At 41.7% G+C, this 27015-nt stretch overlaps 1 protein-coding gene across 1 annotated transcript in view; it reads left to right on the top strand.

Moving 5' to 3' along the window:
• FNDC3B (fibronectin type III domain containing 3B) overlaps positions 1-27015 on the top strand; it is a 348736-nt gene that overhangs the window by 87850 nt on the left and 233871 nt on the right. Inside the window, exon 3 of the mRNA XM_083177748.1 lies at positions 11614-11689. Within this exon, the coding sequence (XP_083033874.1) occupies positions 11614-11689 (76 nt within the window). The remainder of the gene's footprint in view (positions 1-11613; positions 11690-27015) is intronic.

Raw genomic sequence — 27015 nt, 5'->3', positions numbered from 1 at the left:
AACGTGTATTAAAAGAGGTCGTGATGCATCTGAAAAGTGGGCGTGGCCTCATGACAGGAAGTGCGGGGACTATTCGGCTAAACATTAGACAGGTGGGGGGCCTCTAATCTAATAAACCATAAACTAACATAACAGATACATTTAAACATAAGGAAAGGGTGTTCTATAACTTGACAATACAATAATCACCACCAGATACTCCATGCCTGCTCTTCATTGACATATTATCCCTGTCCAACAACCTGTCACGCTCGTGCTACGTCTGTCTGCCAACCTGTCACAAACATAGGGTTCCTGCCAACCAACCTGTCCCTTAAGTGCCATCCGTGTCTATTTACCTTTAACTTAGGATACTGTACATGCCTCTCTGCCCTCTAGTTTCCCCTCAAGTGTCACCTCCTGTCCATCAGTGTGCCCCACGATGGCCATTGCACTTACCTGAATAGCTGCTCAGGATTTGCTTTTACATACATACAGATTAATTCCTCACAGTTGTGTTCTGTTACTGTCATTGGAGACAAAGTGGCAGTCTCTGGATCTAATTCAGCTGTGATGGTGCTGTATTGAATGATGTTACATGTGGCAGCTGTGACATGGTAGAATCAGCATGATTCTTATTGGCTAATGCTCTCACACTTGACAGCTGACAGAGGCAGCTGTGGGTTCTGTGCAACAAGCCAGTAGGTATCAGGCTGATTCTTACTGGCTGTTCCTGGGTGCCACCACAATCGTCTGGTTGGTTTTCATGATTGATGCAAAAGAATAGAGTGGTCACCAAAAAATGGCGCTTATAACAGTACAGTGGATATTATCTGGACCCAAATGAAGGGAATTTTATAACCAGAAGACCAGATTTATTTAGACATTTAAAACATGACATAAAACAATTTACACATGAAAACAGAATTTTTCATAAAGTGCAAATGCAATAAGGCTGTTACAATATTATAAAATGCATACAACCATGAAAGTGACGGGGGCAATCAAGGCTCTGTCTCACCATTCAAAGGCCTGACGATAATACTTAATTGTATTGAAACGTTGCTATACTGTATATAGCTTGACTAATAAAGAAGCTTTATTTAAGTGGCTGGAGTATATTGCTGAGATTGCCGTGTGGGCACCCGCCGAAGGTGTTTCTATCAGTGGCTGTGCTGGATCGCCTGGATTATATATATATATATATATATATATATATATATATATATATATATAAAGGGACGATTTCCAAATAATTGAAAACAGGAGGCGGCACTCAAAAAAACGTGGATAACTTGTATTTAAAGCATAATAGTGAAGAAATTGTCAGTTTTACATGGTCAACGGTTTCGGAGCTGACGCCCCTTCCTCAAGACCACTGACGTAACTCAAAACACAAAGAACACAAACGTGAAGTGCAAAACAGAAAAACAGATTGTAGTAACACAGTGCATTTAAGTAGGGGGAACACTTACGTGATACCGCAGCAGTATTGAGCGCGGGAGACGGCTGATTGCAGCGTGTGCGGTCACCTGGCTGCTGACATCAGTCAGTTGTCCGGAACACCCTTCTCCACCATGGCAGTCACCATGCCCCTAGTTTGAAGAAGGGTCTCCCCAGGTCACAGATGCTACGCATTGCCCGGATTACAAGTGACCATGAGGCTTTGGAACAAGCTTTGGATGTTGTGGTGCACAAGTTTTTGGAGCGAGGCTACGACTATAGAGTCCTCAATAGACAAAAAATCGAAGTCCTTGCCATACCCCGCGCCCAACTCTTGGCCACGAAAAATAAAGCGGATGCTAAAAAAATCCCATTCGTGACCACATTTTCGTCCACTAGTGCTGCCTTACCCAGGGTTCTTAATGCCACCTGGCCAGTAGTTACTAGTGATCACGACCTTCCATGCTTCTCCCGCACCTCCCTCATGTCCAGTTTTAAAAGGGGCCGTAACATACGGGATTATGTTGTCAAGACTAATTTAACTCCCATGGTGCCAACTGGCACACAAACAAAAGCTCCCGGTTGCTACCAATGCCCGTCATGTACGACCTGCCGACACATGAATATCGGCACATTTTTCCAACACCCTGTGTCTGGTCACAAATATAAAATTCATCAAGTGGTGACCTGTACCACGCCATTTGTTATTTATATTATTCAGTGTCCCTGCCAACTTTTATATGTAGGTCAAACCAGCCGGCCCTTCCGAGAAAGAGCCGCCACTCACCGATCGGCCATTAAAAACTGCTTGGCTGGTAAAGATATAGACCAGCCAGTGGCCCGCCACTTTCGGGCCCACAATCATACCCTGTCTCAACTGAGGCACATTATAATTGAACACGTCCCCATGCCAATCCGCGGAGGTGATAGATTGAAAAAACTCCTCCAACGGGAAACCCATTGGATCCACCTTTTGGGCACAATGGCCCCCCGGGGGTTAAATGAAAAAACGTCCTTAAACATTTTTTTGTAAGATACATTCCCATTCAGTAGAAGTGTGCGTTCTATGAAGCTTGCCCGTTTCTTAAAAAGGTACTTGTTTCCTATCTGGGCGCCCAGGTTTTCTACGTACGGCACCGTACTGAAATCGGATCGCATCGCATCGTACACATACACGATATTGAACGATGCGATGCGATGCGATGCGATGCGATCCGATTTCCCATAGGAAACAATGTTAAATGGCTCAATTTAGCCAAATTATCATAGGAACAATAGTAAATGGGCCAAAAACACCCCTGAACATTGAAATGTCCCCCCAAAAGTAGTTGACGCCACCCCGCCATCAACGTGAACCCGAAGCGTGGCGAGCGCAGCGAGCCCGCGAGGGGCGGCGGTACGCGTCCTCCGACCTTTTCATGCCCTACTATCCACTAGGGCGTGGAGTGAGAATAGAATAGTGTGGCGAGCGCAGCGAGCCACCGAGCCCGAAGCGTGGCGAGCGCAGCGAGCCCCGCGAGGGGACGCGGATACCTTCACAGTTATACGCGTCCCCTCGCGGGCTTCCCAGGTGTCCATGGCGACGCGGACACCTGGGAAGCCCGCAAAGGGACGCGTTTACCTGTGAAGGTATCCGCGTCCCCTCGCGGGGCTCGCTGCGCTCGCCACGCTTCGGGCTCGGTGGCTCGCTGCGCTCGCCACACTATTCTATTCTCACTCCACGCCCTAGTGGATAGTAGGGCATGAAAAGGTCGGAGGACGCGTACCGCCGCCCCTCGCGGGCTCGCTGCGCTCGCCACGCTTCGGGTTCACGTTGATGGCGGGGTGGCGTCAACTACTTTTGGGGGGACATTTCAATGTTCAGGGGTGTTTTTGGCCCATTTACTATTGTTCCTATGATAATTTGGCTAAATTGAGCCATTTAACATTGTTTCCTATGGGAAATCGAATCGGATCGCATCGCATCGCATCGCATCGTTCAATATCGTGTATGTGTACGATGCGATGCGATCAGATTTCACTACGGAGAATAGCATGGTGCTCAATTTACTTAGTGGGCGCCCAGATAGGAAACAAGTACCCTTAAAAATATAAGCAAAGTCACGGGGTGAAGCACACTGAATGAATTATACCCCATTCAGTTATTATTCAGCACCCCTCCAGTGCTCACTCTCTCTATATGAGAACGCAGTAGCTGAGACAGTATCCCTCTCTGTTGTAATACACCCCTGGGTACGTAGGTTCTATAGGCATTAAAAGGCACTTATTTACAATGTCTGCTAATTGCTTGTTCAGTAAAGATTGGTTATAATTTGAGTTATTGATGTTGCAACATAGTAACTTTATATATGAATGTGACAGGATGCATATACGTGATACCAACATCAGCAGACTCATTTTCCTTGTGCCCTCAGTTCAGCTCCGTGTCTTTTAGCATGTTTTTTAACATGTTTTTTAACATGCTTTTATCTTTTTCCAGCATATACACTTTACCTTGCACTATTCACATATCGATATGCGCATTCCCTATATGGGTTAAAGCGCTCGTAAGACAGCTTTTGATCACTCACAGCTTCCGTCCACATGCAGGGACGGACGCTACCCCGGTTACCCGGACAACTGACTGATGTCAGCAGCCAGGTGACCGCACACGCTGCAATCAGCCGTCTCCCGCGCTCAATACTGCTGCGGTATCACGTAAGTGTTCCCCTACTTAAATGCACTGTGTTACTACAATCTGTTTTTCTGTTTTGCACTTCACGTTTGTGTTCTTTGTGTTTTGAGTTACGTCAGTGGTCTTGAGGAAGGGGCGTCAGCTCCGAAACCGTTGACCATGTAAAACTGACAATTTCTTCACTATTATGCTTTAAATACAAGTTATCCACGTTTTTTTGAGTGCCGCCTCCTGTTTTCAATTATTTGGAAATCGTCCCTTTATATTTATCCTGTGGAAGGCACCTTACAGTTGCTACGCTGGATGCGCTAAGTGCCGGTCCTCACGACCCCTATATATATATATATATATATATATATATATATATATATATATATATATATATATATATACCGGGCCAGGGCCGGATTATAATGGAGGCACAAGGGGTCAGTGCCCCTGGGCCCCCCACTAGCTAGGGGCCCCCTGTGGTTGGCATGTATTTTTTTTTTTTTAGCTAAAGGTTTTGTGCATGGGAGTGGGGGTAGTGCTGCAGCTTCACCTATCTGCCAATGTGACAATGATTAATGGTGCTGAGCATCAGGAGCCAAGGCACACTGATTGCACAAGTGTGCAGTGCATTCCTGGGAGTTGTCTAAGTCCCATGACACTTTAAACCAGAGGGCAGAGGCTGAGAGGATTGTGCTGAGCTCTAATTGGTGGAGCTCATTACATGCCCATGGAGAACAGCAGCAGCAGCAGCTTAGTCATGGGAGGGTTTTTAATCAAAGGCAGCACTAGGACTGTGAGGTCTCCTACAGAGTAAGGTGCAGAGGGACAAACACAGGCTTTTCATATGGTATGTATTTATGTGTATATGTGTGTGTATGTATGTGTATGTGTGTATATATATATATATATATATATATATATATATATATATATATATATGCAGTTACCCATTGACCAAGTTTATACTGCCTTTACTCTGTGTTTTGACAGTGTAATATTCTCCCATGCAGTGTGCGGCCAGTAATGACAAGTGCAAGGGGGCCCCCCTGGCTAAAGTACCCCGGGCCCCCCGAAGGCTTAATCTGGCACTGCACCGGGCTGTGGTAAGAATTGAAACAGCTCACTGCTGTGAGGTAGTAATGCTTACCCTTTCTGTATTTGTTGTTGTCACACAATATTTGCATTACCGAGTGCATCAGGAATGGTTTTATCACACATGTAAACCTATGACTTGGCCCACAAGCAAAGGCTTGATCACCATAATAGCAGCTTCTGCAAGTAGAGACAGTGCCTGCACTAGAGGAACCCATAATCATGAGTTTCAGTTATATATGGGGATAAGATAAAGTTCTAAATTGATTGGAGCAATCAAAGAAAAAAAAATAATTCCCTAGTCAAAAAAATACCTTTGGGATCATCACAAGGGCCCTCTCTCCTCTGTGTTTCCTCAAACCATGTATGTTGCATGTGCTGTATGACTTTTCTTTGTTATGTACTTTACCTATGTCTTAAGCTGGGTATACACTGGAATGACGGGCATTTGTTCTGAAATCGGAATAAATGGCCGTCAGCCCAGATTGTGTGCAAAAACTGGAGCGACTTTAATGACTGACTTAACAATCATCTTCAGTCCCTTTGCATACTACAGGACAATAATGATATTGTCAGGTTGATATGTAGCACTTTGAAACCTGACGACATCGATAGTGACAGTGGACACCTGCATATCGGACGTACACACTGCCCGATATGCCCCTGTCTGTCTGATCCATCGAATTGGATTCTTTGTTGCTCAATGTGTACAGTACTTGGCTTGCACTGCAGGTGGGGCAGATGTAACATGTGCAGAGAGAGTTAGATATAGGCGAGCTGTGTACTTCAAACTGATATCTATATTGCAGTGTAAAAAAAAAGCAGCCAGTATTTATCCTGCACAGAAACAATATAACTCGCCTAAATCAATAAACAATATAAACAATATAACTCTCTCTGCATGCGTTGCATCTGCCCCCCCCCCCCCATTGGATTGACTCAAAATGCAAAAAATGCTTAATAATTAAGCAAATTATTAGTTTATTATATATCCTGATTTTTGAGTGATATATAGAAGTAGCCTCTTGCTTTCGAGTTTAAACATGAATTATGTTCCATTAAACTTTCTAAATATTGTAAAATAATAGTGTTGTTGTAAACTATAAACAGAACTCATAATTTTAAGCAAATAATTCTTTTTCCTGATAATGTGCAGTCAGGCCTTTTTATTTTCCATATATAAATACAAATCTATGATTAAAATATATAAATTATAATATATTAAATCATTTGTTAATACTGTAATTGTGACTTTGTCATTTTATCAGTGGGCACAGATGGTTAATCACCTGGTAGATATGGACAGGGACAATTACTTCCCGTGACTTCTGCTGAAGTCTAATTGCAGTTACGTATGTATCCACCTAACTTGGATGGAGTCCATCTGCATAACCATGTAATATATAAAACATATCAAAAGTTCATTTACAGTGTCTTGGACATTTGGTTGATCGATCGTAGACCTTTACATCCTGCGGCTGCGTGAATGTCATTAATCTGTACTATGAATAGTTGCACTTCCCCCTAACAGCTTCAAAAATTCTAAAACTTGTAAGATAAACAGACAGGTATTCTCCCTATAGGCAATCCAGGCACTTGCCTGGGGCCGCACAGTTTTGGAACAGCACAGGAATTGCTTTTTGTTCTTTGTATTTAATTTTCCAGTAAAAAAAAATATTATTACTTTTTCTTTTTTTCTTCCCCCCCCCCCCTAGTAAAAATTATAAATGGGAGGGTTTAAAAGTGGAGCACTGTAAAAATGAGAAGGGCATAACCACTGATTATAAGGCATATTTGCTCATTCTTATACAGTGTCTTATACAGTGTCATGAAACGGTTGTTGGCTTCTTCCCCAATACTTCTAGTTTTGCATATTTGTTTCACGTAATTTTGAGAAATTCAATATAAGACAAAGACACCCTGAATAAACAGAAAAATAATAAAATGATCATTTTATTTATCGGAGGAAAAACTAACTATTGTGTCACATTTGGATTGTAGCACAGTTGGCAATAAAACATATAGATAAACCCCATTTTGGGCTAATGACCTGTGGACCAATGTGTCAAAAATAGAATTTTTTGGAAGAAATGGATCCTATTACATCTGTTGTGAAGCCAACACAGTTTTTTACAAGAACATCATAATCACATTGGTAATGTCTGTGATATTTTTCAGAAGGAACACTTATATTTATATAAATGGAAATCATTTTAATAGATCCACACCCACACCCAAAAAATGCAGCTAGGCGACGTGATGGTGCGGGAATGGTTTGCTGCTTCAGGCCCTGGGCGACTTGCCATAATTGATCGAATCAGGAATTCTGTTCTCCACCAGAAAATTGAGAGAGAATGACCAGTCATCAGTCCGTGAATTGCTGTTTATGCATTTGGGTTATGCCACAGGATAGCTATCTAATGCACAAGAGAACATACACCTCTGAATGGCTTATAAGAAGCAAAATAAGGTTTTGGAATGGCCATAGTCAAAATAGTGGACCCAAATTTATCCCCAGTGATAGGACAGACTAATCTCAAATTATTGCAGTGGTTCCCAAACTGTGTGCCTAGGTACCCTGGGGTGCCTCAGGATGTTTGCAAGGGTGCCTCAGGTTGGGGGTCCACGACCAAAACAAATTATTTATGCTCAAAGTGATAGACAAAACCATTGCTGGTGGTGACAATCATAACATGCATGGACAATTCGAACCACAGCTGTGTACGCCACCACATAACGGAACCCGAGGGGGACAATTAAGAACAATTTACTGCATTTTTTTATTTATCCATAAGAAACATTTTGACTAGGGGTGCCTTGAACAAATGCTGATATTCTAGGGTGCCCATGTCAAGAAAGTTTGGGAACCACTGAGTTATTGGAAGTGTTTGCTTGTAGTTAACCAGTTATTATGTTTAGAGGGGACAATTATTATTTTTCAGGCTCTTTTTGTCTTATATTCAGTTTTCTTGGAGGATCTAAAACAAATAAGTGTCAGATATGCAAAATTACTGTCAAAGCAATCAGGAAGGGGGCACAAACTGTTTTCACAGCACAGTACAGTAAATACGGCCCTGTTGTCCACTTTTGTTTCACATGTGAATAAAACAATATTTAAACTGTGGGCCTTAAAGAGTAACCAACAGCTTTTAAACAAATCAAGTGGTGTCACACTGGTATGAAACGGTAATCTCGCATTTGCCACTGCTTTTTGGTCTCTGAGGAGTTCTTACTTTATAATGTTTTCTTATTTAAAAATGCAATTGTCAGACACATGAGGTTGGCATCCTGGATACTGACTTTTAGTACTGTTTGCAGGATACCATTTTGGCTCTGTACAGTTCAGTTATTAACCAACTAGTCTTAAGGCCCATCTGACGAACGGGTGAAAGTTTATGTTTATACAATTCTTGTTCCACCTACCCTTCCCAACCACAGCAGGGCAAAAGCTGCTGCAGCAGGCAGAGCAGGTTTCCAACAATCCTCCTACCCTACCAAACCACAGCAGAGCAGTGCAGAGGCTGCTGCTGCAGGCACAGCTAGTTTTCAATTATTCACCTTCCCTTCCCAACCACAGCGAGGCAGAAGCTACTGCAGCAGCCAGAGCAAGGCTCCAACTATCCACCTACCCTTGCAAACCACTGCAGGGCAAAAGCTGCAGCAGCAGCCTCAGCAAGGCTCCAACTATCCTCCTACCCTTCCCAGTAGGACAGAAGCTGCTGCAGCAGCCAGAGCAATGCTCCAACTATCCTCCCCAACCACAGCAAGGCAGAAGCTGCTGTAGCAGCTAGAGCAGGTCTCCAACTATCCTCCTACCCTTCCCAACCACAGTAGGGCTGAAGTTGCTGCAACAGCCAGAGCAAGGCTTCAACTATCCTCCTACCCTTCCCAACCACAGCAGAGCAGAAGCTACTGCAGCAGCCAGAGCAAGGCTCCAACTATCCTCCTTCCCTTCCCAACCATAGCAGGGCAGAAGCTACTGCAGCAGCCAGAGCAAGACTCCAACTATCTACATACCCTTGCCAACCACAGCAGGGCAGGAGCTGCTGCAGCAGGTACAGAAGATCCCAAAAACCCTCAATGAATAAGCAAACAATTAAGAGACAAAATAATAAATAATGGCGATCAATCTCACATGGATTTCACAATGATATCTACAGTGTTCGATTCACAAACCACTCTGCAGATGACTTGCTTATTAATTTCAGTTTGACAACTTTTTTGTAAAGTGAAAATGTTTTTCATTTAATGGACCCATATAGGCTTTTAAGTGTCCACTTAAGGGAGTCTGTTTATTGTGTTGTATTCAGAAAGTCATAAGCTTTCCAATGACCTATCACAATGCATGAAACAACAGAAATAGCATGGACTCTTATGCAGGGGCGAATTTAGGGGTCAGGCCGCCCCTAGGCACAACACTTTTGCTGCCCCCCATTTTAACATATTCATCGTTCAGGCTGATGTTGGAATATATAATATATATCTATATATATATATATATATAATCAAACTTCAGTAGTACGCACCTTTTTTTTTTTTTATTCTGTAGTGCAGTGGACTCGGGAGGGAGGGAGAGAGGGAGGGCGGGAGCCTGAAGCTGAGGCACACAGACACACTGTGACGCCCACCCTGCACGCCCATTGACACAGCAACCAATAGCGGCAGGGGGGCAGTGGCTCAGCTCAGCATCAGCACGTTGAGCTGAACCTCAACTACCGGAGCGGACGGGGATGTCGCCACTGCGAGACAGTCACAGCACAGCAATAACATATGTGCAGTTGCAGCACGTGGACTCCAAGCGGGCAGTGGTGAGTGACAAGCAGCGCCACCGCCAATCATGACGGCAGCAGCGCTGCTTGACTTGTCACTCGACGATGCATGCTTGGAGTCCACGTGCTGCAGCTGCACATATGTGATTGCTGTGCTGTCTCGCAGCGGTGATGTCCCCTGTGAGACAGCACTGCTGGCTCGGCTATCTGAGCCCGATGTTGCTGACTGCTGCCCATAAAATGTGCCGCCCCTAGGCCCGTGCCTCACGGGCCTAGTGGGAAATCCGGGCCTGCTCTTATGACCGCACCCTTGAGGACTCATCCGATTAAACGGTCTTCAATCTTAGAATGTCCCTTTAGATGATATGGTAGTGTGCAAAGTTTGTAGACGATTAGTTAAAGCATTGGAAAGTTATTCTGGAACATCCATACACACACACACACACACACACAAACATTGTTCAATCATACTTACTGTATGTAGATCTGGTATGATAATAGTTTGTGTTCTCTCAGACGCATGGTATATGAATTTGATTGGAAAATTGGATAATAAATGTATCTGGGACGTAATTGTTTGACTTTAATCTCTAAGAAATGAAACACAAGTAAAAAGTGAGGCAAAACTTATTTTTTTATGTTTAAGAGCTACCTATTTCCAGGTACACATGCATTAGTTGTTGGATGACTTGTAACCACTGTTATGTTGGGTACACACTAGGCTGATCCTCTGAACTATATGACAATTGGTAAGTGCACACACTCTTACCGATAGTCAGCCTGGTATGTTGTTCTTGACGTCACAACTGGGCAGGCACTTACACAAACCCAGCACTTCCAAGTAACGCTATATGTGTTGTGCCCCCCTGACAGACGCCAGAGGTCCATTATCACTTTCCTTGAAGGTGGCGACCATTTGTGGAGGTCAGTTTTCAACAGATTCCATGTGGACAGCCAGAATGCATAGAATCTACAGAGACCCTGTGCCCGGTTCCCCCAAGCCACTGCTTGAGCTGCAGTGGCATGGTTACACCACTGAGGGGTAAATTTATTAGGATGGGAGTTCTATTGAAGATTATTTATTTATATGCCGTTTCTTATATAGCGCAGCAGATTCCGTTGCGCTTTACAATTGTAGACAGTGATAAAGCAAACTGGGTAACAACAGACAGACTTGGCAGTAAGAGGGCCCTGCTGCAAGCTTACAATGTGAGATTCCACATCATGTTTATTTAGCACCTTCTGGAAGATAATAGATTGGTTGCTATGGGCAACATCCTATCTTCAAATAAGTCCCATAAATGTACCCTAAGGTGTATGTCTGTCAGTGATGCAGTGATACTGCTGTGACTGTGTGATGAGTTTTTGGTGGCAAGTGGAAGTATTTTAGGCATGGGAGGCGTTATATAGGAAGTAATGCACAGTCATGTGATCTAGCATGTCCAATCATGTTAGTGGGATTTCTGTCATTATAATACACCAAGATAGATAGATTAGATTCTTGTATTCTGCTGTTTTTTTCTTCTTCTTAAAAATTTACAGAATATACTTTCATTTAAAGAAGTCCATTAAATGGGATTTGTTAGTGTATGAAATCATGCCTGTTATCCAATAGAGAAACCAGATGTTACATTATTCTGAACGCCTTTTATCTTATTTTGACAGGTCATTCTAGTTCAGGTCAACCCAGGAGAAACCTTTACAATAAGAGCAGAAGATGGAACACTGCAGTGCATTCAAGGTAAGGGAGACTGACGTCTGTGTTAGGACTGGAACTGCAGAGCTTTTCTCACACTAGCCCTTTTAATATGTGACACTGAAGCTTCTAAGTCCTTCACTGTGGTTTCTGGTGCCTGGGAGCACGGTTCAGTCAGCTTTTCAGAAGGGAAAATTACACTTGGTTTATATTTCTTCCACTTAAAGTTGAAGTATAATGGTTTTATTTAGAGGAAAAATCCAGTAGTCCTATTGCTACAGTATACAGTGCATAGTGTTAGAGAACTTTGCAGAGACTACCAGTACATTTAGAAAGAACTGCACAATGGGAAATATCATACACTTTGACCCTTATTCTGGTTCATTCGCAAAGGCAAATTCCTGCTCAATTGGACAAAACCATGTGTATTGAGCAGGGGGGGGGGGGGGGGTCAGATGTAACATGTGCAGGGAGAATTAGGTTTGGGTGTTATTTTGTTCCTGTGCTGGGAAAATACTGACTTTTATTTTTACACTGCAATGTAGATCTCACTTTGACGTAAAACCCCACCCTAATCTAAATCTCTCTGCACAAGTTACATCTGCCCCACTGGCAGTGCACATGGTTTCATCCATTTGAGAAGGAATTTGCATTTGCAAGTGAACCAGAATAAGGGCCTTTATCCTTAGTTTTATCTCGTTGCATTCATGCTGCGCACAATAACTGAGCACTTAGGTCGGTAATGATAGTGACACAGCCTGGTATTCTTGTACTTAGATTTTATATGTCTCATTAATATTCATTAATATGTATATGTATGTATGTCTGTTTCAGGTCATACATTATTATTTTTGTTTTTATTTTAATTGAATTGATTTACCAGTCCAAGCTTGACATAATACGCTCGCCTATTTAATGAATATATTGCTTACAAATTGTAATCTTAAACGATCCAGTGACTTCAAAATGTTGGTTTCATTTGGCAGTTAGTATGCAGTAATAATTGTAGCTTTCCAAATGTTTTATGTAAAAAATGAGGCATAAAGGCTTATGTGCAAAATGTGTCGCATTTTGAATGCAATACATCCCTCCATTATAAGGTACATACCATCATTAATTATGCTTCCATGTACCTAGAATTGCTATTAGAATTCCGATAAAAGCTGTACTTTGCAATTGTAGGACCTGGAAGTCCTTCTACACATGCGTATGATGGCACGCATTCTGCATGGGACACTGGGAGGGATCTGATTAGATACCTTTTAGAAAGGATGCAATAAGAAGCCCATAGGCTTCTATGGGGTTACACAACTAAAGAAATCCCCCCCAAAAACTGTTTTTATTTACCAATTTTTTAGTATATCCCGCCCCTAGAGAGATGCACTTTCCATTGTCCCATCTCACACCGCTGTTCTGTAGCCATTTTAAAACATGTAACAGAAATGTTCAGTACTACATGCAGTATATTACCACACATACTTTATAACACATAACTTGGAAACAGGAGGTTTGGCTGTTAGTTCACAGTGGAGACTGCGTTCCTTGTGCCTCACTGATGTCACGCATGTCTAAAGAATAAATAAGCTGTATTTTTATAAAAAATGAGTTAAACCACAAAAATGGCTGGATTCACTGTGTGAAAGGGAAAGTTTTGCGTTCAGTAAAAGATGGAAGTGAGCCCATTTATTGTCATGTTACACCACAAAATGTTGTCAGTCCTATTTCATCTACAAAAAGTCTTATTTATGAACCCTCCCAAAAGACAAACTTCTTTATTTGTTAAGTATACCTCTTTCTATACCACCCACATGCACACCCACCTTTGTGGCCTATGAATTATCTCTAAAGTTTCAAGAACAATGATGCACCTTAGACTGTCCAAACTCCCAGCACATGCGTTATCACAATGTCACAAAGATATGACAAGCCCACAGACAGGCCCAGGAGGTTTTGCTCCTGAGGGCAGCTTTCTGGCAGTTCCTGGTAACCCGCAAGCCAGATAAAGGTGCCATGGAATAGTGACAGTACTGAGCCTTTGGTGTTGTCTGCTGAGTGGTGCCACCGCTTGCATACACCTTGATAAGACCACAATTTTGTGGTGTTTTGGATCCACCTAAAAATCTAAATTCTGAACAGTATGACAATTCTCATTCATGGGATTCAAATCTTTAATCTGTTTTAATTTATACATATACCCTTTGTAGCATTGTCTAATATACTCCTTTCACATCGCAAAGACTGATTGGCCCCGAGATCACAATCCTGAGTCGCCCCGGGATGTCGGACCCCGGTTTGGTGTTTTCACGCCCGTTTTTCAAAGGGGGACCCTGGTTTAACCCTTTTTATAACCTGGGATATATTGCTGGGTTGGTCGACACGGGTTATAAGTTGTGGCACTTACACAACGCACCTCGATCCATACTGTACATCACCAATAACCCAGGTCCAAGTTGCGATGTGAAAGAGGTATTAAAGAGTACAACTTGCAAAGAACTTTATTTACTGAAGTCAGTCTTCTAAACACTTTACTTGTTTCTCTTCCACTCCTAATTTTTTCCCAGGCTTTCACTGCATAAATGATACATTGTGATAATATGTGGACAATGTTTGGTTTATAACAGATTCTGTCCTTGGAACAGTGTTTTTCCTTTAACTTTTTACAACATTATAGATATCCAAACCGCATACAATAATGTAACTTTTCTTCTGTGAAAGTTTGGTTAAATGATTGCATGTATTATTCTTGTAGCCCCTCTCCAAGACTGTTGCTGCTATTAATATATTTTACAGTCTACATTTCTTGAACTGTTACCTTCATGCTATTTGGTTTTCTTTTCTTTGGGCATGAACTTGGTTTGTTCCAAATGCGTTTGCCAAGTTATTGTTTGAAGACTAATCTCTTTGAACTAGAGTCAATTGGGGTGAATTGAGAAACGTGCAACACTTGTTTCTCTGATCACAGTGTAGCCAGGGCTGGTCATTTATAACTGACTGTATAAGCTGGCATGACTTTAGTGCTAAACATCACGCTATTTATGTACAGCGCATGTAGAAGCATAAGGCATAGTTTTAATGAAATTAGTACAGGTTATTTTCCCTATCTGTTTACCCTGTAGTGCTGGACTATACCAATAGTTCTCAGCTATTCCAAGCAAATACATGATTAAAACTACTGGTAATTATACATTAGTACAGTGTGCTTCTATGTCTTTGTAATTGTTCAGTAAGATTTGTGATAATTATCATGATGCCAGTTATGAGCTACTGTTCTCGATTTTTGATACTTTGGTGTAATTGTACTGAAACAGCAAAAAAAGGAAAGGTAAAGATTTAGCCCAAATCCACCAATAAGGTTCCAGCTATCACTTTGAAGCGTAAACTAGATTTGATACGTAGAATGTGAGTGGTTACTGTTGGCCACTTTTCCTTTGAAAATGCTTTAGTTATTCTACCCTTCTAACCTGACCCCCGCTAGACTGGTCATCAATTGGTAAATGTATTTTTGCCCATAACATATTTGTGTGGACCTTCTTCACCTCCGAATCGCTGTGAAGCAGGTCCACATATGTGCGGATTGTATGATTTTTTTTTGCAGGCGATGTGGAAGAGTGTTAAATGACCTGCCAGAGGATGTGCACTCTTCCACTTCAGTAGTCCTGTTTGGCGTGCTAGTCCCCTCTGCACAGACACCATGAGGTAGATGTATAATAGTGGCACATAGCTTGCCAATATGGCTCTTTAATAATAATAATAATAATAATAATAATATCTCAGCTGTAAACTAAAGGTGCCCATACACTAGTAAGATTTATCTTCAGATCTGGCTGGTTGGAAACAAAACATGGTTATGGATGAGTGACCAGCAGTTTTCCAGCATTTCCAAGCAAATGGTCAACTATAATTTGCTCTCATCCATAACCAGGTTTTTGTTCCAACCAGACAGATCTGCAGATAAATCTGCGTGTGTATGGCCACCTTTAGAGTCTGTCTCTAACAGCTGCCTCTGCAACACAGTGCTATGTGCATGTGTTCTTCTTATTGTAGGACATCAAGGCACTGTGGAAGACCTCCCGGCCAGCTCCAGTGAGTAAGTATGGTATCTCACTACTATCACACAGCCAGGGACACAGCAGTCCCCGCTGTGGTGAATGAGCAACAATGTTTGCAGATGTCTAAATCGATAGCTGCAGGTGTTGGAACAGTCCGTGCTACATTGCCCTGCACATCAGTAAGCTATCCTAATGATAGCAGCGGCACAGGGGCACATGTCGCACACACACCACATTGTTCTTACATGGGGAGAAGTGGTATCCGTGCACATAATGTCCGCTTATACCAATTCTCCTTCATAATGGAGAATTCTACATCTGCCCGCATGTTTGTTGAGGTCCTGGTAGATAGACCACAAATCTTCACCACAGAAGTACACTATCTTACGTTCAGTTGTCCCTGTCCAGGATTCCTCTGCTCCATTGCATATATTGCATGAGTCACGTACTGGAGCGTTTTAAGACAGACACATACTGTCACTTTTGTTTTACATGCTAAATCTTTAGTGTGCATGGACAGATTGAAGCTTCATATTAAGTCAAAAAGTTCAAAGTAATATAACTGTATTCTTTCCAGATGTGTCTGAAAAAGAGGGAAATCTCTTTTTTTATGTTTTTTTTTTTTATGAGGAAACTTACTTTTAATATGTTTTCAATTGTTTGCATGACTCCTTTTCCTTCTGTTAAATATATAAGGTGGTCTAGTTCTAAAAGATCCCACTGTTACCAGCAAATCTTTGATATTATTGTTATTAACATTTGTTATGATTAATCATATTATTCTAAAGATTGAAGTCTTGAATGTAAATCTCCATTTATCCCACACAAGTCTATTACGGAATAATTAATCAGTTCTTGTATGACAATCTTAAGTACATCCCATAAACACGGGTGTGTGTATGTGTATACAGTGTAAATTATGGATCTGTCCATCCAAGTATGCAGTCCATTCTACCACTCATTCTGACTGGTGATATGGAGAATAGCAGTAGAGTGTAAAGGGGAATCTGGGAACCCATTACTAAATAAGGAGTGTATACCTATATCGCTTTATGTTGTGGTAATAGGTCATACGTAGCTGTCAAAGGTTTTGGTGCACCTACCAAAAGCTTAATATCATCTCTACTCAGTGCTGTTTATGTGATCAGATCTGGCAGACAGCATGCAATTCCAGGACAGATCAGACTCCCAGCATGACAAGCCCGGCCAGTACCAGATACAGCAGAGGTACTGCAATCATGGTTCTCCTGCTGTAGTGGGACCAAAACCAGATAATGACTGGGAATTATGTGATTTGTAGTTCCACAGCAGCTGCAATACTTTAGGCTGTTATTCATCAGAGGTTGGTGTCCTCTGTTAAACAACAGAGGCATCGTTTGATAAGCCTGAAACTGTTTAAATAAAAAAACATCGCTATTCTGTCAATGCTGCAACAATCCTAATGTTTTTCAGACCATTGGGAGTGAATGAAATGGGTGTCGGACAGTTTCCCGACAGTCGGGATCCCGACAGTCAAAACGCCGACACTCGGGGTCCCGATGGCCACCGGCTATTCTCCCTCGTGGGGGTCCACGACCCCCATAGAGGGAGAATAGAATAGATGGCGAGCGCAGTGAGCCACCGTGCCCGTAGTGTGGCGATCACAAGAGGCTTTGTTGCACTTGCCCCGCTGTCTGAGTCTGGCCAGTCGGGATCCCGACTGGCGACACCATATATCACACCCAATGAAATGGCATGTTAGAGCCAGTACTGACGGGGCTTCACTTAACATGGAGGGGTCGGTTTTCTGGCCTTCATAAGGTTCAAGTCTGAGAGCCCTGTATACTTGTGAAAAGCAAAATAACTGGACTGTGTTGCTTGTTGACTGCTCTAGACAGTTATGAATGTGACCTGGCAGCCAGCAGGGTTTCCTGCTGACGTGGCTTCCCACAACAGGAGCAGAACAGAGCAGCTTCAGTGTGCTGGGTTAAAAGATGAATCACCACAGCTATGAGAGAAAAATGGAATAAGGCTGAAGCTGAGACAAAATGTTCATATATTAAAAACAAAGAAATCTCCATTGTCAGCAAATAGGAAAAAAATGTTGACTTGATACATTTGCAGAACTGATTTACTACATTGTTGTGGGGTTTTCTTCATACTGTAGCTACTGAGGGGAACAGTTATCAAAAATTGCTTTTCCAATGTTCGCGCCCAATATCGTATTGTAAGATGTGATTTTGCTAGCGCTATGTACGACTTTATGCCGACAGTGATAGACGGGTCCCTGCGATCTGCTCACTGTGCTGGTGGGATTATTGCACACAGGGGTCATTGCCAGGGAGAGTTCTGAGGGAACCCTCTACTGCAGTGATGGCTAACCTTGACACTCCAGCTGTTGTTGAACTACACATCCTAGCATGCCATTCATCAGTTTTAGCATGGTCGAATGGTAAAACTGTAGCAGGGCATGCTGGTATGTGTAGTTCAACAACAGCTGGAGTGTCCAGGTTAGCCATCACTGCTCTACTGGCTAACTCTGTAGTGTGTAGCTCATAGGCTACAGTGGATGGTCTACCCTGGAAAGCATTGCAATTTAGAAGTTGGTAAATATGGCGGCATTGCTTTCCCTATAGAAACCTATGGATGGAGGCAGGTATCAGAGATAGTTCCCCAGTGATACATTTATGTGATACACAATATTTTCAGTTCCTCATCTTGAAAACACCCGCAAATATTTATTGATAAATGGTTGGCAACAGTTTTCCATTTATTGCAGCACCAAGAAACACGAGTTGTTGCTTCATTAAAGAGTAGACAGTGCTTTTTTTTGGCTGTGACTTCGTATCGTATCGTCAATAAGAGGGGTCAATTTTGTTAGATACAAGTCTATAAGAGCTTGCGTCATCAAACCCACATACAGCGTGGCAATATGTACACATGACAAAATTTCCGCTACAAATGGTGATTGTGGGACTCATAGCGAAAACACTGGGGACAATGCGCATCCGCAAACCAAAAACATCTGGGACGGGGCTTAATTCAGACCTGTGCAAACAGGTCTGAATTGGCCCAGAAGTATTGAATAGTGGAAGAAGTACTTGGGACTCATATCTTTTTTAGGCAAATTAATTGTTTTAAAGTACTGTACATAGCTTAGCTATAAACTGCCTAGATATAAGGTGAGAGGAGGGATAGCAGTTGATTTACCAACGGACACCTTCTCTCAGCCAATCAGCAGCAGCCCACTCTTTTGAATGTTTTTTTTTATTATTATTCTGTCCATCACTTGCAGCTCATCACATGTGAAAAATGGCTTCTGAAGTGACAAACGGTCAGTGAGCCCTCCCGGACTAGTGTATGGGGCCTTAAGGCATCCATCAAGTTGCTTACTCTATTTATATTTATGTGGTCTTTGGTGTATTTAGTCTCTTGGTTTGACTACTCTGTTTGATGTTACTTTTGTTTGTTTGACCTATGACATGTGGGTCAAAGCTGCTTTACTTTACATCCGTATTAACATATTGGGAGAACTGTTTATGTCCTTGTGGCTTGTCACTGACTGGTTATGTCTCCTATATAGCCTCCCCCCTGCTGAGTGTACAACTGTCTGTTGGGACCTTCTATATATCAGTCACTTAGAAAGTTTGTGTCCTATTGAGTATCATATTTAGTGACTAAAATTCAAACACATGTGAACATGCCATGTCGGTGTCATACTGTAAGCTCATGTTTATGTTCAGAGGGATCAGGAAACAAAATGTAATGATAAATTTATAGTCTATAGCAGTGGCGGCTCCTTTTTGGAGAAGGGGTGCTGTCGCAATGAGGGCCCCCCTCAATAGGTCAATAAAGGTTGACTGTGTCAAAAGGATGACGTGTAATGATCGACTTCTGTTTTAAATTTAAAAAATTGGTGTCAATGTTGACACCTCTCAACATGGACCCCAGTTAGTGTAATGCATAACATTGCATGATGGTGCCTTGCTTTGCTCGGCACACTTTACCCTTCTCAGTTGTAGTCCATGTGGATGGTAAAGTATAAAAAGTTAAATAAAAAAGTAAAAAAATCAGGAAAAACTCATGTCGACCTTTTCGTGCATCTACCTTTTTCATGTCAACCTTTCGATCCTGTCAACCTTTTGCATGTCGATCTACTTTGCATGTTTTTCTAGTCACAGTAGATCCGTCAAACAGAACCAATGTATCATGCCTGATGTCACAACTTTTATTTAAATTTAAATGTGCCTGCCCAGTTGAGATGCCAGTCATTGGCAGTCCCTACATCAAGTCGACTGCCTGTACACATAGCCAGATGAGCCAATATAGCTGTAGATATATAGGTTGTGCTGCAAGGCCGACTCAATATGTCAGTGAACAATATAGTTTACGCACATATCGGGAGAACACACCCACAGATGGTCTCATGATGTTCAATCGAATGCCCAAAATATTTTTTTTTGTCTGTAGACACAAGGTATTGTGTCTTCAGCCATGACGGGAACAACCTAAGCCATGAAATATACCTCTTTGCAGCCTAAACGTTCTAGAAACAAAATTACACCACATATCATCCCTTCGTAAATTCAGGCCATATGTGTATTTAACCCCTAAATTTAAAGTGTGATTTCTATTAATACAGAATACATTTGGTTGTATATTTCCCTGCAACAGACATGTTGGAAATGTTGGTCGCACCAACACAAAGTTGCTTTTATCACCAGAATCCCCCTTACAGTAATTTGTGTTTCCTGATGCCAAGCTCTTTGACCCAGTTAGGAATGCAGAAGCTGAATGAGTGTGAAATAGAGATGGGGCTTCTCTTAAAGGCATTCCTTTGATCAGTTCAGCTTGAACCTTAAAAGACCTTTATAAAGGCTTCATTCATTTTTTGCGCCGGTAAAGTAAAACTATACCAATTGTTTGTTGTGTGTTGTTTTACTTTTATTTGCAAAGATGTTAATTTTTTGGGTTGAAAAAGGAGCATAATCTTTGCATATTTCTGATATGTATGGAAATGTGAGGTGATGTCACTATGCCTTTACATGTCAAGTTTACAAGATCTTCCGAATGGTTTCGGGGTGCATACAGTAAAGATGGCCATACACTGGTGCGATTTGACCCGATTTCACCCGATTCCGACAGATCGGGCTGTGAAATAGGGAATATTGCATGTGTTTTAGTTTTGCTCTGATCCAATGCACGGTCCTGTGCGTGTTGGATCAGAGCCCATAGATCACAAGTGCTGCACGTAGGATCTGTCAGATCGGACAGCCTCCGCCAGCTCTTGCTGTGATCGCATACGATATGGCCACGTTTATATTCACAACATGCATGTAGTCACACAGTGGATCTGCAGAACCACAGGAATGTGTACAGACGCCCACTGATGACCGCTCCGATTCACTGCTTGTGTACAAAGATGCACCATCAATCGCACATAAGTAGAAAGTAGAATCTGATATCCTAGTAAATGTACCCCATTGTGCCTGCATGTGCTAATCAATCTCTGGATGGGTGTGGGTTATTTGGTCGACCACAGGAAGGACGACATGCATTGTGTCGACCACTGAAGTTCGACATGGCCTTAGGTTGCACCTGAAAAGGTTAACATGAGGTTAGGTCAACATGGGGAAATTTGACAGTCAAAAGGTCGACATGGGGTTTTTCACATGGCTCGCTGCGCTCACCAAGCTTCGGGCTCAGTGCCGTGCCACACTCGGCACACTATTATACTCCACGCCCTTTTGGATGTTAGGGCATGAAATACCGCCTGTCGGCACATGTCTGCTTAAAAAAAAAACACATATCGACCTTTTTGACTGTCAACTTTCCTTATTTCCCCATGTCCATGTTTATGTCAACCTAATGACCCGGTTGACCTAAGCCCATGTCAACCTTTTCAGGTGTCGACATAAGGCAATGTCGACCCAATACATGTCGACCTAAATTGGGTCAACAGTCAAAAGGTTGACACATGAAAAAAGTCTACATGCATTAGGTCGTCATAGGCAAACAGTCGACTCAAGCAAAGGGCAACATGGCGGTAAGAGTAACATACATTTTTTCCGTTTTTGGACACCGTATAAGATTACCGTATGGCGAGCTGCTTCAGGCACACTATTATATTCTCCTTCTATACCCACTGGGATTAAAAAGTATTAACAAATCGGTTTAAAAAGAAAAAAATATCACGTCGTCCATTGTCACATTAAACTTTACCACGTCAAACTTTTCACCATGTCGACATAAAGCACGTTGACCTTTTTAATGTGTCAACCTTTTGCCTGTCGACCTAATGACCGCATACCCCAAAAAACTGATGATGATCATTTGATATCCAGACATCACTGACATACGCCACTCTCTGATATTCCCCACTACGTGGTAACAGCAATTGTTGAACCACAACTAAGCAATCCAGCAATAATTAGGGTGCCACTGCACTACGCATACAAACTGGTTTATTTCAGCAATCACAGGGCTAGGGAAAGTACATTGTTATACCAGTTAATTAAACTGATTTATTTTTCAACTTAAATACATTTGCATATATACAGTAAAACTATATAGTGCATTTGAATACAAACTTGTGTTCTGTTAGTACTTCTTATTTGATAGGTTATCTATAAATTTAAAATTAAACTTCCACTAAACAGGGGACATGGGGTTTTTTCTGGTTGATTCGCAAACCCCTGCCTTGCGAATGATAGCCGGGCTGCCACCCAGTCGCAAAGGCAATTCCCTCGCAGGGCCTGCGAATGGATGTTACAAAGTAATAGGAAATGGGCATGGCGTGTTCAGATTATAACATGGTCAGGGCTCACTGGAATTGGCTAATTTTTTTCAGATGAACCAATCAGGCATTTGACAGGCATACTAATGCAGAATATCAGATGAATTCTTTTTGCTGGGCAACCTTTGTATACATTATTCTTTTTGTACTGATTATAAGCATACAATTAGTTTACTGAGTTCAATAATGAACTCTAGAACTTTGCACCATTTTAGTACTCAATACACTTTGGAAATCATGTCAGCTCTGTAAGAATTGCATTCCTGTCCTGATGTTATTTACACCAATGAATACAACATTTGAAAAAGGCCCCATAAGTAGCTGTAATCAGAGCATGTTTGGTTTGATATAATAGTTCCTAAAAAGCAAGGCATTAAATGAAAGTTAATTTACAGCATATAACCATGGAAGAAATCTGTGTTTTCGGTTTATTTGGGTTTGATTTATATTGGAATGTCCTGTTTACATTATCCCATCCAAACTATTTTCATTTGCCAAGTGCATCTTTATTACACGTTATCATACTTTTGTGTATGTTGTTTTGAGGATACCCTTCAGTGTTCACACTGGGTTGTATGGCACTTGTTCATTGTACTGATTCGTTTACCCGTGAAAGGATTACTGACGTTTTTTTGTTCGATTGCATTTTTAATAAAACAATAATATATATTTTTTTCTTGCCAAGGATTTAAGATTGGTCTGCCTGTACTTGTAGGTCTCATTTTGGCATTAGATCTTCACTATAGCTGAATTGACTCCAGTATTCAAATTAATGAAAAAAATGATTACATTCAATTATTTTCTCAATTTGTAGTACCTTAATAGTCTAGGCCGCTTTTCTTAACAGAATCTACTTAGTTTTGCTTTTTTAACATTTTCGTTTTTTCTTTCCTTAAACAATAACAAGAATTGGTTTTATTTGTGATGACGTAGCTGGTAGTAACGTTTGAGGCATACTGGAAGGAGGCATGGCAGTGTACTGCTGAGCCTGCTGGGACATCCTCAGACCACAGCCACGCCTACTCTCAGCATACAGAGAGGAGCAACAGAGAGGGCAGAGTGACGCAGTGAGCACTCCTCCTGTTCCCTTGTTTGGCCCTCTCTCTTTCCCAACAGTTGGGCTTGGGTTGTTCAGTATATCATCTGCTTTTCTTGGGAGTTAGCACTCAATGTGTGAACCAAAACTTTTTCACTGTAAAAATGGTGTTGAACACTAAGGGGTGTATTCAATGCGCTTTGGCGAGCTGTGGCGGCGAGAAGTGCCAATAGCTCACCGTCACAGCTTGTGGGTCAGTATTCAACTGACTCCCCCTGATCTCGCCATTTTCACCTCGCTGGAGGTGGAAACGGCGAGTGTGGCCATCAAAATGGTGAGGGTCGCCGCTATATACAGCAGGCTCGCTGCATTAATGGGGAACCTTAACGTTTGGGGGAATCCAAGAATTGGGCCCCTCACAAAGTTTGAAAAAAACCTGTGTAGAATTACTCTGCAATTGGACTTAAGGTAATGGAAAGGACTTTTTTTTGGTATACCTATGATGTAGTGTGAGCCAAAAGATCACTTGAGTGACTTCTATTTTTGTGCTGTAAATGTAAAGGGTATGAATCGATTTAAGAAACGCAAATGAGAATAACCAAGTATAACCATCATTCAGTTTTACAAAGTTGAATGTGATGAAAGTTCCTTTACTCCAAACAAATTTTCTCAAAAGGAACAAAACGATTTAATTGTGTCTTGAATTTATTGAAAAAAGGAGCTGAGCTTTTAGCATCCATACTTCAAGAAAAGCACTGTCTTTGGCTGGATGTTACTATAATGTTGTATCAAGATAGACAGCAAGTCATACTGTCGTACTTTTGCCAAGAAAAAACAATCTTGTGAATTGCAATGATATTCTTGAACTTCTCCAAATGATGGGCTTACCAGAATATCCAGCAGAAGACTGGCAGCTTTTCTTGGATAGTTCTAAAAGGAGCTTAAAATACGTATTACTGCACAATGGCAATACATTTGTGTCAATTCCTATCGGTCATTTAACAAAACTTAAAGAACATTATGAAAATATCAAGTTAAGCTTAGAAAAAATGTCTATTTGTGTCAATATAAAAATGGTAAACTTTCTTAGGGTGTGGATCAGTTGGTCACCAGCAAGTTGTTAGACAATCATTAGGTCGACACCATTAGGTCGACATGCATTTAGATCAACATGTGTCTAGGTTGACATGGGTTAGGTTAACAGGGTCATAAGGTCGATAGGGTCATTAGGTCAACGGGTAAGGTCGATAGGGTCATTAGGTCAACATGGGTAAGGTCGACAGTGAAAAAGTAGACATGCTTTTTTTATTGTTTTTTACCCCTATATCAACACAGTCGACATAAAAACTAAAACGTACCACCGAGCCCCCTTGCATGGCACGCTGCGCATGCCATGCTTCGGGCATGGTGCCTCGCTACACTCGGCACACTATTCTATTCTCCCACCATGCCCTAGTGGATGGTAGGGCATGAAATACCGCCTGTCAGCACATGTCGTGTTGACATGGTCACCGAAACGTACCACCACGTCCCCTCGCATGGCACGCTGCACACGCCATGCTTCAGACACGGTGCCTCGGTACGCTCGGCACACTATTTTACTCTCCCAACACACCCTAATGGATGGTAGGGCATGAAATACTGCCTGTCGGCAGGTCAGCTCAAAAAAACTGTAAAAAAAAACCCTGTTGACCTAATGATTCTATCGACTTAACTCATGTCGACCTAATGACCCTGTCACCCTAACCCATGTCTACCTAAAGTCTTGTTGACCTTACTGCATGTCGACCTATCTGCATGTTGACCTACAGTAGTGGTGTCGACCTAATGCTTGTCGACCCACTTGGGGGTGACCCAATGATCGTGTCCCCTTACTTCTTGGGCAGCAGAGTGGATATGCTAAGAATCTTTGTCACCTTTCTTATTATTTATATATTTACAGTTTCTTATATAGTGCAGCATATTCCGTTGCGCTTTACAATTGGAAACAGTGATTAAACCAACTGGGTAGAAACAAACCAACATAGAGGAAGGAGGGCCCTGCTCGCCAGCTTACAATCTATAGAATATGAGTTAATTGTACAACACAAAAGACCTGGCAGCATACCGTATGGCCTCCAAAAGATAGAGATAGAGAGGCCAACATCATCCATGATCCCATAATTGTCGGGAAACAAAACTCAAATTGAGTTTAATGAAATAATTAGTAAAAGCATTGGACAAGTCAGGCGATTGCTTTACGTATATTTGTCAAACCTTTCCATCTCTTAAAGTATTGAGAAATTAAAGACTGGAATTTTTGATGACCCACAGATGCGGAAACTGGTGAATAATATACATTTGATCACATCTATGATTGAAACTGAATCTTAAGCATGGCAGTCAGAAGGTGGGCACCCATCACTTGCTAAAATGTTTCAGCAAAGTAACAGCCAACATGAATATTAAAGTACATTTTTTTGCATAGCCATTTGGATCACTTACCTTCCAGTTTAGAAGATTTAAGCGAAGAACAGGGTGAACGGTTCCACCAGGATATTTAGCTAATGGACGAAAGAGATTAAGGAAGGCAGAATTGTCGCATTATGGCTAATTAATGTTGGCGTGTGCAAAGAGACTGCCAGGAACAAGAACACAAAACAAAATCCTACAATTAAAAAAAAAGTTCTTATGTAAGTGATGTTGGGTAGACACCAGAACGAATAAGATCATGCGACGATCGTGAAATGATTTCCCTTGAACATCCCAGGAGTTCCCAGGCAGTCCACGGCTCACGATTTGTAAAACCGGTGTATTTGTGTAAAACTATCTCAATCCGATCCGACTGCAATGCTCATTAGACTTTCGGATCCGGTGCTTCATGTGCTTGCACAGTACATCATGCGACCACCTTGCAGATTGCCATTTGAAATTTAAGTAATGGGCAGGACTAAGGTCACGCAATGGTCGCATGATGGTTTTCAAAAACACACGGTGTGCATCCGATCAACACCTGATTGGAGTCTGATTGAGGGATCTTGAATGCAGCAGGTTAAAATCGCCAAATTGAGCCTACGACCGGCAGGGATCGGAATCGTATTGAAAACAGGTACAAACTGCTATTTTTACATACAATTGGTCGTAAGATGCGTCACAATTGTGGGAATTGAGCCCTAATCATCTGGTGTGTAGCCAGCATAAGTGTTATTTTTTATAACTTTAAATTTAATCAGATTGAAAACATTTTCTTTGCAACTATTTTAACATTTAATTTTATTTTTAATAAATCTAAAAGACATATGCATATCTCACAAAAGTAGAGCCAAATGAAAAATAATCATGTTTTTTTATGATCAGAAGCACAAACTTAATAAAAATTAACTCTTAACCCCTTCCTGACAGAGCCAGTTTTTGCGTTCCTGACAGAGCCCTTTTTTTCAAATCTGACATGTATCACTTAAGTGGGGATAACTTTTTTTTGCTTTTACTTATCCCAGTGATTTTGAGATTGTTTTTTCGTGACACATTGTAC

The sequence above is a fragment of the Crinia signifera genome, chromosome 3, assembly GCF_055691185.1.
Source record: "Crinia signifera chromosome 3, ASM5569118v1, whole genome shotgun sequence".
Taxonomy (NCBI): Eukaryota; Metazoa; Chordata; class Amphibia; order Anura; family Myobatrachidae; genus Crinia; species Crinia signifera.
This window is presented reverse-complemented; position numbering and strand designations above follow the sequence as displayed.